Source organism: Sus scrofa, chromosome 1 (assembly GCF_000003025.6).
Source record: "Sus scrofa isolate TJ Tabasco breed Duroc chromosome 1, Sscrofa11.1, whole genome shotgun sequence".
Lineage (NCBI taxonomy): Eukaryota > Metazoa > Chordata > Mammalia > Artiodactyla > Suidae > Sus > Sus scrofa.
The window spans coordinates 157,782-172,342 of record NC_010443.5 but is presented as its reverse complement, the minus strand read 5'-3'; the positions used below and the strand labels follow the sequence as shown (position 1 = coordinate 172,342).

The window sequence follows — 14,561 nt, the reverse complement described above, 5'->3', positions numbered from 1 at the left end:
TGCAGAAGGTGAAGGTTGGGCTCCACGTGTGACGAGGGCAGTGGCGTACATGGGAAAGGAGATGGGGACTTGGGGGGCTCCTCCCTGCCAGGCTGAAGCAGTGTAGTCATCCAGGTGCTTTTAGCGACTGGGCCTCTGTTGCCAGGAAGATGGAACATCGCTGGTATGAAGGGTGTGCTGCAGAGAAGAGAGACCGGGCAAGGGGAGCTGGAGCCCTGTGTCCAGTGCTCGCTAGCAGGTGGACAGAATGATGGGGTGATGCAGCAGTAAGAGTGACGGGCAGCAGGAGGCGGAAACCTAGAGGAGGAGGAATAGCGAGTTTTGAGCTAGAAGCCCAAGGGCCAGAAAGCACAGAGGCCAGCTGGACGTCAGGAACTTGAGTGACATTTACTCCACTTCTGAGACCTTCAAAACTCTGCTTTGAGGAGGTGCTGCGATTCCCACTGAAGGTCACCAGTTTGTTTCCGGCTGTCGCATTTCTGGCAGGTCGCCAGGGCGCATCACGTGCAGGCGGAGAGCTACCTGGTGTACAACATCCTGAGCAGTGGGGAGGTCGAATGCAGCAACAGCCTGGAGGATGAGCTGGACCAGGCTCTGCCCAGCCAGGCCTTCGTCTACCGCCCCGTGCGGCAGCGCGTGTACTCCCTCCTGCTGGGGGGCGGCGGAGGTGAGTGCGGCGTCTCTCGGTTAGTTTGAGAAGCAGCCAGACGAGCTAGAGCACATCCTCCCTGGGCTCGGGCTTTGTTTCTCTGTGACAGCTGGAGTGGCCAGTGCACTCACATCTGGGCAGAGTTAAGAGGAGGTGCCGTGGGGCATCTGCATCTGATTGGCAAGCGGCTGAGCAGCATCCACGAAAAGAAGAGTGCGTTGTTTCTGTAAAATGCCATTTTTTTATGACTTAAAAGGATTCATACTTTTTAAAAAATATGAAAACCCTTCCTCCTTTAGCAGTGTAGGGTCTGTGTATTATTAGAGGACAATGTCTAGTTAGGCTCCCTGAAATGTGACTTTCATAAAATGATTACATAAAATCTAGTACAGCGTATTTTAAAATATAAACAGAATTTTCCTTTGGAGTTTTTTGTAATTAAGTTCATGTTTTTCCATCTCTATTTCAATTGTGCAGTAGGTACAAGAGTATAAGGAGAGGACTGTCCAGGGCTAGACCAGTAAAACCAGGAGGACCTTTACCACCAGGTGGGAAATTAACCAGACCCTTTGAAGCTCCGTTAGGGACAGTCTGGGGGCACTGGGAGTGCCCGAGAGCACTCCTAGTACAGACCGGTGCTGCTGTACGCACACAGTCACCTCTGTGCAAGCCTGCTGACCTGAGACAGGCTGCTGCAGCGTCACCGTCTGATGGGAGGTGCTGGCTTGAAAAACGGGGTCCAGCAGGGTCCGTCAGAGCAAGAGGTAGAAGAAGAAAAATCCTGGTGAAAGGATGCCTGTGGCTTTTTTGCCTAAACTCCATTTTCTCCAAACCTACCAGTATTACTATTAATATTATTCCAGAAGGCAAACACTTCCATAATCTAAAGGTGGGATAGAGCCATCCGCTTGAAGTGCTGTGATTGTTCTTTTTTCTCTGGGGGCGGGGGAGGGAGTGGCCAGTTCTTTGCACCCAGTTTTATTAGCTTCCCAGCACCAGCTGGTATGTCCCGCCTTCTCCCATAGATGCTGTGAGCGATCAGACACCGACGTGTCCTGAGGAGGACTTGAGAGAGATGTTTACACTGATTTGGAAACAGAAACAGAAGAACCTGTATAATAAACTTTGAAACCAAATAGTTTTGAAATAATTTTTTCCATCTCTTTATCTTATGTGGCTCTGCCCATATTCTTTCTTAACATGAATGATGGCACATTGATGAAGAAAAGGTACCTTCATCATGAGAAAATTTTATGTTATAGAATAATATTTGCTTGTAATCGTTTTTAGAGGTTTTTTCGTTTTTGGTTTTTTTTAAATGGCTGCACCCAGGGCATGTGGAAGTTCCCAGGCCTGGGATTGAATCTGAGCTGCAGCTGTGGCCAGATCCTTTAACCCAGTGCCTTGGGCCAGGGATGGAACCCATGCCTCCACAGCTACCTGAGACACTGCAGTCACGTTCTTAACCCACTGTGCCATAGTGGGAACTCCAAGAGTATTTTGATAAATGAGATTAAAATATATAAACTTCACTAACTTAAATTTCATACTTTGTTAATGTAATTTATTGAGAGCCATAAAGGTAACTTTATTAGGAGTTCCCATCATGGCTCAGTGGTTAACGAATCCGACTAGGAACCATGCAGGTTCAATCCCTGGCCTTGCTGAGTGGGCTAAGGATCCGGCATTGCCGTGAGCTGTGGTGTAGGTTGCAGATGTGGCTCGGATCCTGAGTTGCTGTGGCTCTGGCGTAGGCCAGTGGTTACAGCTCCGATTCGACCCCTAGCCTGGGAACCTCCATATGCCGCAAGAGCGGCCCAAGAAATGGCAAAAAGACAAAAAAAAAAAAAAAAGTGACTTTATTGCATAACCACAATAACAGGAAAATTACATAAATTGAACTTATCATCATAAATGATCTTCACTTTTCCTTTTTCTCAGCTTTTTGGCTATCTTCATGAACTTTGCATTATTAGAGTGCAAACATAAAAAGCTGCTATTGCAGATACATTTATGATGAGGGTAATAAATTCAGTGCAGCTTGCTTGAATGCTGACTTTCTGTTGCTTGTGTGCCTAAGGAGATGTATTTTCTGCTCTTGTTGAGTACAGTGTTCAGTAAATACCAGGAGTGCTAAGAGGGCTGTACACATCTACCGACTTTTTGTCAGCTTGCTTGTAGTTCTTAAGAGAATAGTGTTGAAATCTCCAGATTCTATCATGGATGTTTTTTATTTATTCGTTCGGCTCTGTTTTTACTTGAGGTATGTTTGAGATTCTCTTGCTAGGTGCATGTACATTGAAGAGTGTATGTTTCTTAATGATTTGACTACAACTTTATGAGTTTTCCCTTTTTTGGAAAGTCTGGTTGTACTCCCTGTTTTGAAGTTGGCTTTGTCTGGTACTGACATTCATGCCCCAGTTTTTTATGATTATTTGCTCTCTTCTTTCTACCCTTTACTTTCAGGGTTTTTTCTCTTTTCTTTTTGGCCATCCCCACAGCATGCGGAAGTTCGTGGTCCAGGGATCGTACCTGAGGCACAGCAGTAACCTGGGCCAGATCAGTGACAACACCGCATCTGTAATTGATAGGAAACTCCTAAGCTTTTTTTTTTTTTTTTTTTTAAATGGCTACACCCACCGTGGCATATGGAAGTTCCTGGCCAGGGACTGACTCCAAGCCACAGCTATGACCTGTGCTGCAGCTGTGGCAGTGCCAGATCCTTCAGTCCACTGTGCTAGGCTGGGGATTGAACCCATGCTTCCACAGCAACCCAGGCCACTTCAGTCAGATTCTTAACGTACTGTACCACAGCAGAAACTCCCTAAGCTATTTCTTTATACTTAAAGTACCTCTCTTTTAGCAGCATACCCAATCTTTTAATTTCTGTCCTTTAATTGGATTGTTTAGGCCATTTATGTTTAATGTACATGTTGACATGATTGGATTTAAGTCTTCATTTTCCCCTTTGCTCTGTTCTTTTTTCCCGTTATTTTCTCCTTTTCTGACTTCCTTTGTCAGAATTGTGTTAATGGAATATTTTTTAGTATTTTATTTTATATTGGATTATTGTTGGATTTGGATTATTAGATTTACCTGTGTTTGTTTGTTTTTTCCAGTGGTTGCTCTAGGGTTTATAAAATACATCTTTTTTTTTTTTTTTTTTTTGTCTTTTTGCCTTTTCTAGGGCCGCTCCTGCAGCGCATAGAGATTCCCAGGTTAGGGGTCTAATCGGAGCTGTAGCTGCCAGCCTTCGCCAGAGCCACAGCAATACGGGATCCGAGCCGCGTCTGCAACCTACACCACAGCTCATGGCAACGCCGGGTCCTCAACCCACTGAGCAAGGCCAGGGATCAAACCCATAACCTCATGGTTCCTAGTCAGATTCGTTAACCACTGCGCCACGACGGGAACTCCTATAAAATATAATTTTAACTTGTCATATTTTATCTTCAGTGTGATACCATGTAATGTATACTGCAAAAAACTTACAATGGTGTACTTTCATTCTCCTTGTCATTTTTGCTATCCTGTATATTTGTAAAACTTTTTATTTTGAAGTAGTTATTTACTCACAGCAGTTGCAGAATTAGCACATAGAGTTCCATGTACTCTTTACCTGACCTCTGTCCTTGTCCCCCGGTGACCACCAGTTTGTCCTCCAGCTCTATATTTTGGTCATTTTGCGTATGTCGCATAACTGGAAACATAGTAGGAGCCTTGTGAGATTATGCATCTGTTTTAAACCCCGTAATACATGACTCTTATTTTTACCTTAAACCATGGGTTGGCAAGCGTTTTCTGTGGCGGGTCAGATAGTAATAAACATTTTAGGCTTTGGACCAGCTGCTGAGCTCTTTGCTGTGGAGCCATGTCGCCATGGACATTGCGTCCAGAAGATGGGGCTGTGCCAATGAAGTTTTATCTAGTTTCCCCATGTCACAAAATTTGAATTTTACATTGTCATTCTGTGTTGTGGAATATTCTTTGATAACTTTCCAATCATTTAAAACTATACAAAAAAAATGGAGTTCCCTTCGTGGCACAGTGGTTAGTGAATCCGACTAGGAACCATGAGGTTGCGGGTTCGACCCCTGCTCTTGCTCAGTGGGTTGATGATCCAGCCTTGCCGTGAGCTGTGGTGTGGGTCGCAGACGCGGCTCGGATCCCGCGTTGCTGTGGCTCTGGCGTAGGCCAGTGGCTGCAGCTCCGATTCGACCCCTAGCCTGGGAACCTCCATATGCCGCGGGAGCGGCCCAAGAAATGGCAAAAAGACAAAAAAAAAAATAAAGTAAAATAAAATAAAATTGTACAAAAAGCATTATTAGCTTTCACACTGTATTAGAGCAAGCAAGCCAGATTTGGCACGTGAGCTCTGATTTTCGAACTCTTCCTCCGAACGGTCATTTGTCTTTCAGAATAACCAGGAGATGACGTCTCCTCTGGGCACTGTTTCTGCTGCTCTTTCTTTCAGAAGTGTAATTTTGCTGGATGTAGGAGTTGAGGTATTTTTGTTCGTCACTTCCAGGGTGTTCTCGTGTTGTCTCTGGCTTGTGTTTCTCATGAGATGAGATGTTCCTTCTGAAACAGTTGTGCCCGCAGGTTGGAGTGTGTGTTTCCCTGGCTGTCTTTAGGGTTTCTTCTTGGTCACTGGTTTTCAGCCTTAGTTCAGGCTGAGTTTGGCAGTCTCCTCCGTGTTTATTCTGCCTACGACTCTTGAGCTCCTTGGGTCCGTGAGTTTATATTCCGTACTGACCTTGAACAAAGTGGAGCATCATATCATTGAACACTGTTTCCTGTCTCTCTCCCTCTCACTTTGGGCCCCTAGTTACGTGCATGGTTCAGAGCTCAGTGTCCCGCAGGCACCACCCTCCTTTTGAAGCCTCTTCTCTGTGCGTCGGTTCAGGTCGTTCTTACTGCTCTGTCTTCACATTTACAGGCTTTGCTACTAACCCATCCAATGACGTGGTCATTTCGGATATTGTGTTTTTCAGGTTTTTAAACAAATCTTCCATTTCTTCTTCCCTGTCTTCATGGTGTCCTTTAAATCCTTAGACTTACTCACAGTAACTGTTTTCAGGTCCTTGTCTGCTAATTCCATCACCCCCATGTTGCTGGGTCTGTGTCTGTTTATTGATGACTTTTCTCCTCGTGAATCCATGTGTTTCTGCTTATTCCTAGGGCCCGTGTTTTTATTGTGTTCTAGAAGATTCTGGATCTGTGGAGAGTCTTGAGTTGAGTTCTGCCAGGCAGTTCATTTTCCAGACCCAACAGGGCTTGCCTTAGCCTTGATCGGGGGGTCTCTAGACACTAAAAAGAGACAGAGCGGCTCTGCTCCTGAGGCTCGGCCTTCCCTGGGCTGCTGCCTGAATGCTAGCGTTTGACGAGGCCTCTGCGCCTCGGCCGCTGGGGGCCCAGGGTCGGGGAGCCTTAGGCAGCTCTAGGGTCGGTCCATCGGCCTCCCCATGGTTGTCCTGCCTGGCCCCACTGAGCTTTGCCCTGGTCGTGTAGGACTGTCCTCAGCCAGGCCCTTAGGGTGCTCCTCTGCAGGTTTCTGGAGCCCTCTCTTCTGCCCGCAGCTGTCTCAGCAGCCAGGTCCCCTCAGGACTGGTTTTGCTCTGCACGGTGCCTCCGGGCAAAACCTGCCCCCAGGAGAATGCCTTGGCTTCTGGATTTATTTGGCTGGAGGAGTAGTCAGCAGGCCGTCCCGTCTCAGCCGCCCACCCTCCTCTAGAGCTCTGGGCGCTGACGAAGTGGAGTGCTGGTGTGATTCTTGCTCCTTTTTTGGTGACTTTTCTTCTGATTGGAAAGTTTTATCCTGTATGCTTTTACGTTTTTCTCTGTCTGCATGTCTCTTCCTTAATTGGAACTGCTGAGAGGTGCTGTTGGACTTGCTGGACCCTGCTGTGTTTCTTCATCTTCTACTTCCTGGTTTGTTCTTCCCCCGTGTGGGAACATCGCACGGCTTCATCCTCAGCTCTTAGAGAGATGCTTTCCTCTCCTCCCCCTTGAAGCTCCTCCCGGGCAGTCAGATTCCTGCTGGAAGCCTCGGGTTGCCGGCCCTGCACCTATCCGGGCTCCTGCTCTTTGTGACTCCTCAGTGGGGAGCCGTCAGAGCTGGGTCTGCCCCCTTACACCCGGATGATTTTGTTGGCTTTCCTTGTTTTAAAAAACAAATCCACGCTGACAAATAACAAAATTTATTTTTCTGGCTCAGGCCATTCCTCTGATCAGTTCTGTTAATACTGCATGCCTTTAAAAACTAATTTCCCCAAATTCCTCATCAAAAGGAATTTCCTCTCTTGGAGTTCCCGTCATGGCACAGCAGAAATGAATCCGACCAGGAACCATGAAGTTGCGGGTTCGATCCCTGGCCTTGCTCATTGGGTTAAGGATCTGGCGTTGCCATGAGCTGTGGTGTAAGTCGCAGACCCAGCTCAGGTCCTGAATTGCTATGGCTGTGGCGTAGGCTGGCGGCTACAGCTCTGATTAGACCCCTAGCCTGGGAACCTCCATATGCGGTGAGTGTGGCCCTAAAAGGACAAAAGACCAAAAAAAAAAAAAAATTATTTTCCTCTCTGAAGGCACCTTGTGCTTTTCGTTCTTAAGCTTATCATGGTTTGGACTTGCAGCCTTGCCCGTGGGTATTGTCTGGTGGCCCTCCTCCCTCCAGGCTGTAGCTGAGTGGGCAGGGTCTGTTGTGGGGCATTCCTCAGCGTGAATTAGGTGACTGTTAATGAATGTGTGGAGTGTGTTTTTAAAATATTCCCATTTCGGTAGTTCCCATCTTGGCTCAGTGGGTTAAGAATCTGACTAGTATCCATGAGGATTTTTTCTTTGTTGGCCACACCCTGGCCTCGCTTCAGTGAGTTAAGGGTCTGGTGTTGCCGTGAGCTGTGGTGTAGGTCGCAGATGTGGTTCAGATCTGACGTTGCTGTGGCTGTGTTGTAGGCTGGCAGCTGTAGTTCTGATTCAACTCCTAGCTTCAGAACTTCCCTAAAAATACAAGTGTAACCTTTTCAGCAATACTTGTATATAGTAAGGCATTCCTTAGAGGAGGGTTGCTCTAATTAATGGTTGAATTTCACACATGGGAGGAGAGCAATGGTCTCAAATCCCACTAGGTGAGCAGCTGTCTGACAGGCAGGTGGGGCCCACAAGTTTGGAATGAGGTTTAGAGGAGAAGGTGCCTTTTACTCCCTGGTCATCAGCTCTCAGTGCCAGGGCTCCTGCAGGTGCACAGCTGTGGACACGAGCTCTGAGCCAGAAGGCAGGCACTGTGTTAATGGCTTTGTACCTCAGACTTCCTAATCATGGGCAAAGTGTGGGTAACTGATCTGTTGGATGCTCTGGTTCATCTAGAATGCTGGAGAGTGCCTGCCAGGGAGCAGTTGGTCACTGTCACTCCTGTGTATATTTTATATAGTTGAATATATGGTGTTTAGACAGCTCAACGGCATTGTGGCCAAAAGGGCGGAAGAAACCCCGAAATCGCCCAGTCCTCAGCCCGTCCTTGGCTTCGCACCCATTCTTACCAATGATTTTAACTGTATTTTTTTAGTTTCCCTAATGGTAAGATTAGCTTAAATCACCGTGAAACTTGATACATTTTAGGAAATAGAAGAAACTCAGAAAGATGCCGGCTCTGTTCTGTTCTCCCACCTCGCTAGTTCACTGCTCCAGAGAAAGGCTGTGCTTATGGCAGCTTTTAATGGTGAAGGTGAATTGTCCTTTTTTTCTTGTCATTCTCCCATGGGAGTTGCAGCAGGCTGATGGTCTCGTGATGGGCGGCTGGGGAGTTGTGGCACCTTTACAAAGTGCCTACAGGGCATCAGTTCTTACAAATCATAGAGATTGACCTCAAAGGTGACTTTTTTTTTCAAAAGTATATACCCAAAAAAATGGACAGCTTTTCTGTTTTTTTAAGGACAAAAGCCACACATAATTATAGATTAAACCAGCAATATAAAGAAAATACCTGTCTTCTACCTCAGCAAAAATACTCGTTTTTTGTTTTGGTTTTTCCCTTTTTTGGCCACATTGGCAGTATATGGAAGTTCCCAGGCTAGGGATCGAATCTGAGCTACATGTATGACCTACGCCACAGCTGTGGCAACACTGGATCCTTAACCCACTGTGCTGGGCCAGGGATCGAACCCACACCATCAATGTGGTGTTGTGGAGACAGTGATGGATCCTTAATCCGCTGTTCTACAGCAGGAACTCCAAAAAATACTCGTTTTTTCTTTCTATTTTCCTGTATTCTTCCCCACAATTTCAGGTAAGATTTTATTAAGGGAATGAACATTGATAGCAGCTGCTCTGATTTAACTTTTATCCTCTGGCTTGTTACTTGAAAATTAAGAGTCCTCGTCAAAGCTCTGAGTAAATAAATAGCTGTAAGCACGTGGCAGGTTCATTCTTGTCCTGAGCACTCGTCCATCTCATCAGATGTGCGTGAACCACTTTACAAGCAGAATCTTTCTTTTATTAAGAAATACTTTGTGATTAGTATGCACTTCACCCTCACTGGCCTAAACTATGGAGAAAAGAGAGTCTGCTCTCGGTGCTGGTCTAAATTATGAGGAAATTATTGGGTGTTGGTGCTGGTCCACATTGTGAGAAAAGAGAGATTTGGGACCTGTTTTCTTTTCCGAGTCTGATGTTCTTTCATTGAACCTGATGCAAGTTCATTGGCCCTGATGGTCGTTCATTGAGCCTGATGCTTCCTCGTTGATGCTGAAGCAGGTTTATTGAACCTGATGCTCGTTCATTGATCCTGTTGAATTTGTCTTGATGGGCAGCTCTTTGCTTCTCAATTGGAACTGAACAGCTGACGCTGTGTGGCATTTCTCTTGGAATATTTGTCCAAAAGATGACTTCCCTGGGTCTTGAGAAAGAAAATAGTAGAAGGTCTCTGGGGTTTCTCAGTAAAGGTGCCAGCTCCCACCGTGAACCTGTCTTCGCATTCTTTGTGTGTGTTTAGAATTAAAACTCGGAGATGTTAACGTTCAACTTTGGTGCTATGAACAGTTTCAGATGAAAGAAGGTCATTTCCATGCGATACGAAATGAGTTGTTTTTTTGGTTGTTGTTTTGTTTTTTGTCTTTTGTCTTTTTAGGGCCGCACCAGCAGCATATGGAGGTTCCCAGGCTAGGGGTTGAATCAGAGCTGATGCCGCCAGCCTCCACCACAGCCACAGCAACGCAGTATCCAAGCTGTGTCTGCGACCTACACCACAGCTCACAGCAATGCCGGATCCTTAACCCACTGAGTGAGGCCAGGGATTGAACCCACATCCTCATGGATATTAGTCAGGTCGCTAACCACTGAGCCACGACGGGAACTCTGAAATGAGATTTTTAAAACGTTTTCGTGATTTCTCAAGAAGTCAGCTGGCAGGCTAGGTTAATGGCAGTGGTTGAGTGTGAATTTTTAAAACTTAGTAAAGTTTGTCTTTTGGCATGAGAGACCTCATTCCTTTCTGAAATAGCGGTTTAAGACAGCATTCACTCAGTTGGCTGTATTTTGTTCGTGTTTGTTTTTTCTTTTTTTTTTTTTTTTTTTTTTTTGGCTGTATCCACAGAATGTCCCAGGCCAAGGATCGACTCCAAGCCCCAGCTGCAACAGTGGGAACTCCACTTGGCTATATTTTAATGTAATGAAAACCCAGGCCAAGGGGATTACGCAGAGAGGGGTTTTCTTTTTAACTATAAGAATACTCCTCAGATGTTCCTTCTTTTTTATTTTTTTATTTTATTCACTTATTTATTTATTTTTTGCTTTTTAGAGCTGCACCTGCAGCATACGGAGGTTCCCAGGCTAAGGGTCCAATTGGAGCTACAGCTGCCAGCCTACACCACAGCCACAGCAACACAGGATCCAAGCCGTGTCTGCGACCTACATACAGCTCACAGCAACGCTGGATCCTTAACCCACTGAGCGAGGCCAGGGATTGAACCCATAACCTAATGGTTCCTAGTCGAATTTGTTTCTGCTGCGCCACACCACGATGGGAACTCCTTCTTGCCTCTTTAAAAATTTTTTTGGAAATTTAGACCGAGTTGAATTGCAGTTGAGCATTCGCTGTGAGCCTGGCGTTATGTGAAGACACAGGTTTTGCTGTCCGGAGCTGACGTCAGGGTGGGGAGCTAGAGGAAGTATGCAGGCCTTCAGGGCCTCTGGCCAGAGAACTGGGGGAAGGCGCTGGGAGGCGTCTGAGCCCACAGTGGAGGAGCTGGTGCCTAAGCTGAGAGTGAGGAGGAGGAGTTAGCTAAGTGGTCCTCACAGGATGGGGGGTCGAGGGGGCATAGGTAAGGGGAGGCCAGGTGAGCACAGGGACTGGGGCCGAGGCCGAGTGGAGCAGAACCCAGGAGCTGGAGCTGTGGTTCTCTGGGGTCCCGGGAACAGCGGCCTCGGCTCCCCTGGAAATGGGTTAGAAATGCGCTGTGGAAGCCTGGCCCGGAGCTGCAGAGTTGGGGGCACGGGGAGATCACGCTCTGGGTCAAGCTGAGCACGAAGCCTGGAACTGCAGTGGGTGTAGGGGGTCCCTGGGCAGCTGCCAAGGCATCTTCTTTAGAACGACTGCCCTGGTCAGATTTTCATTTGTAAAAAGGCAAAACCCCCAAAGCCTCCATTTATGTGGAGAGTGGCTTAGAAGGGGCTGTGGCTGAAGAGGGGCAGCAACCAGTACCAGAAGGGAGGTGGCGAGGCCCCAAGGGGGACGGGGCCTGCAGGTGGCGGCGGTCCTGCTGCTGCTCCGCGAGGCTCAGGGAGATGTCGCGGAGGACGCGCAAGACGAGGGGAGGCCGCCAGGCTTGGGCAGCGAGGCGTCCTCTGGCCTCAGACGGAAAGGCCGTTGCTGCAGGCGATTTCTACCAGCTGTGAATTGCCCAACGCGGCAGAGGCCTCGGCAGTTGCATAAAGGGGTGACTTTGAGAACAGGAAGGCCTGTCGTGTCCCTGCAGTTCCCCCAAGGGTTTTCTGGGACAGGGAGAAGGTGGCAGGGAAGGGAGGCTGGACGCTGCAGTAGCCACTTAGGTGGTGACCTCTCTGCCCCGATTGTCGCTCACCCAGGTTCTCGATCTTGCTGGGATAAGTGGATGACCCTCAGGCCAGAGGGTGGGGCACCCATGCCAGATGCCCCGGGTCTGCCAGTGGCCTGGGCTGCGGGAACTCCCTGTGCTGAGAGCACGGGCCTGGCCCTGGCTGGCGCTGCATCGGTGCTCGCGCGCGTCCACTCACGCGGCTGTCTTTGTGCAGGTGACACCAGCGCCTGCCCCACTGTCAAGGAGTGGTTTGTGTACTCTGGGAACCCGCTGAGGCACCCGGACCTCGTCAGGCCTCTGCAGATGAACATTCCAGGTACAGACGACCTTGACCTAAACGGGGCGCTGATGGTTCACTGCGGGAGGCGGGCCCAGGGGTGGCCTCTGTGGGACATGCTTTTCCAGAACAGCACCTACGCTCGTTGCCGTTGCTCTCGTGGGCTCAAGAGCAGTGTGTCTAAAGTTCTGAAACAGCAGAGGCAGGGGCACTGTGCACATTTCCCCGGAGACAGTCCACCAAGTCGCCCGGCCGCGCGCCCCTGCCTGTGGCCCCGTGTCCTCACAGCCCAGGCCCCAGGATGTGGCGTCTGGTTGCCGTCATGGGTACCCGCCGAGTTCCGACAAAGTGGGTTCCTGATCCTCTGCTTGAGCCCGTGTTTGTCTTGTCTCTGCTGCTGAAGGTGGATTTGACGAACCGGGAAGGGAGGTAAAGGAAAGTTATTTTCACTGGAAAAATAAGTTTTTTCAAGGGAGAAATCTTACAACACATGATGGGAGGGAAGCACAAACAAAGTTCTCCTAAAAATCAGTTGGAGTAAATCCTTCTTTCCTTTGAGTTCTTAGGATCTGAGGAAGGTTAGCTGGGGGGGGGTCTCCATACAGACAGGTGGGGCGGCTTGGCGTCTGTTCCCAGTGGTCCTCGTTACTGTTTCAGAGAACAGATACTCTTACAGCATTTTCATACTCTGTTCTTATGTGTGTTGAATTCTCTCAAGTCACCATTGTTTTCCATCACTCAAGCCTGTAATTTACTGCAAAACATTTCTTCGTAAGTAGAATTCTGTAGGAAGAGAAGTGGAGGAATCTTCCCTGTTCTCTCAGGTGGTGAGGGATGTACACAAACCTGAAAAGGTGCTTATCACGGAAACAAATTAAGATGAAGCAACATTCGATTTTACAACAAGAAGTATTTGTGAAACATAGCCAAAACGATTTTCCAGAAATGGCTTGTAATATTTTCATTTTATAGGATCTTTCCAAAATTAATGTGGAAAGGGATTGTGTTAGTTCTTTCCCTGGTTTGAATTAGACAGAATGTCTGGCTGCTCATTATGTGAGTTAATCTTAGAGGCCACTGCATACAATGTGTGTAACCTCTGGAAGTCACTCAGTTATCCAAGGGACGGCTTCTGGGGCTGGTGGACACATCCTCCTTGGCACTGCTGACCTGCAGCCCATGCGGGTGGCGTGTCCAGAAAGAGCCGTGGTACCCCACCCTGAGGGAGGGCATGTGCCCTCCTTTGCCAGGAAACTGGAAATGGGGTTTTGAGCTTTTGTTGCTGATGGTCAGGTGAAGGATTCTGTGTATGTTAATAGCAATACAAAATGATAAGTTTGTAATATATAAATGCTCTTCTGCATCCATGAGAAGTGTCAAAGGCTTTTACACTAAAATGGGCAGATTCCTGTGGCAGGCAGCTTCCACTGCCCTGACAATGTGGGATTAAAAACTGGCTGCCATCGCATGACTCTCGCCTTGCGTGGGCCCCTCAAGCCCAGGTGCAAGGTGTCCTTGCTGCCAGGTCGGAGCCGTCCTTCCAGGCAGGGCCAGCAGCAGAGCTGTCGTTGGATCGTTGCCTTAGGGCACCATACCTGAGAGAACTTAGATTAATCTCGTGAATGTTACATTTTCACCGAGTCTCCCAAGGTAGTGGTCAGTGTCCTTTTTTTAAAAAAAGACTTTTTCCTCTGTCAGCACATATGATTTAACGCTTGCTTTCTTAAATGGTAGAAATAAAAATCAGAGATACATTTTTTAACAAAGTGGAAGAGAGATATAAGGAAGTGGAAAAATTATAGATTGCCTAAAAATTAGGAAGGGGAAAGAAATAAAATTGAACAGCCAGGGAGCAGGAAAATAAATTTCCTTACTGATATATTTTACTCAGGGAACTCATTCGCATGCTCATGTCCTACCAGTGCCCCGTCTTTGTGTGCAGAGTGGGGGGGCGCAGGGGTACCATGTTCAGATACATTATATGTATTTCATGTATAGTATTATAGATATTGCAGTTCACTTACCTTTCAACGAGATCATGGAAGATGATGTTCCTGATGACACAAAACGACTGTACCTCGCCACGCCGCTTTCCTCCCCAGACCTACCCTTACGGGATCCTTGGGTCCACATGGGGTGTTCATTCTCTACACGCGTCACTTACTCCGGCTCCAGCCTCTGCAGGGTGGGTCTTGGACCACACAACAGGCAGGCATGTGAAGGAGCCTTTTGTCTCCAGAACTGCAGACTCTTCTTCAGACAAAGTGGGGGTGATTTTTTTCTCTTCATGGAGCCATTTTTCAGTCATAATCAGCTTTCACACATCTAGGAAGGCTGAGTCTAGTTGGGAATGCACCTCTCTAGAATGATTTTTAAAGGCCGTTCAGAAATCAGCGTAGTATTTTTGGCCACGTGAGGACGTTTCATTCCCAAGAGCCTTGCAGACCATCCTGGAAGACTGTTTTCAAAGTGAAATGAAGCGGAGGGCATATCTACGATGGGAAGGGCCAGATTCGTCTCCTTTCCTCGTCTGCTACACAACTGTGTGAGGTTTCCTTGTTTCAGCTCCTCCTCCTTGAACTGGTGA

General features: G+C 47.7%; 1 protein-coding gene across 9 annotated transcripts in view; it reads left to right on the top strand.

The window, feature by feature from the left end:
- FAM120B (family with sequence similarity 120B) overlaps window positions 1-14,561 on the top strand; it is a 65,641-nt gene that overhangs the window by 14,441 nt on the left and 36,639 nt on the right. For 7 of the 9 annotated variants that reach the window (XM_021085507.1, XM_021085520.1, XM_021085510.1 and 4 more), the window contains 2 exons: window positions 487-667; window positions 11,912-12,013. In XM_021085507.1, the coding sequence (XP_020941166.1) occupies window positions 487-667; window positions 11,912-12,013 (283 nt within the window). The remainder of the gene's footprint in view (window positions 1-486; window positions 668-11,911; window positions 12,014-14,561) is intronic. The other 2 variants (XM_021085513.1, XM_021085516.1) reach the window with 1 other exon arrangement.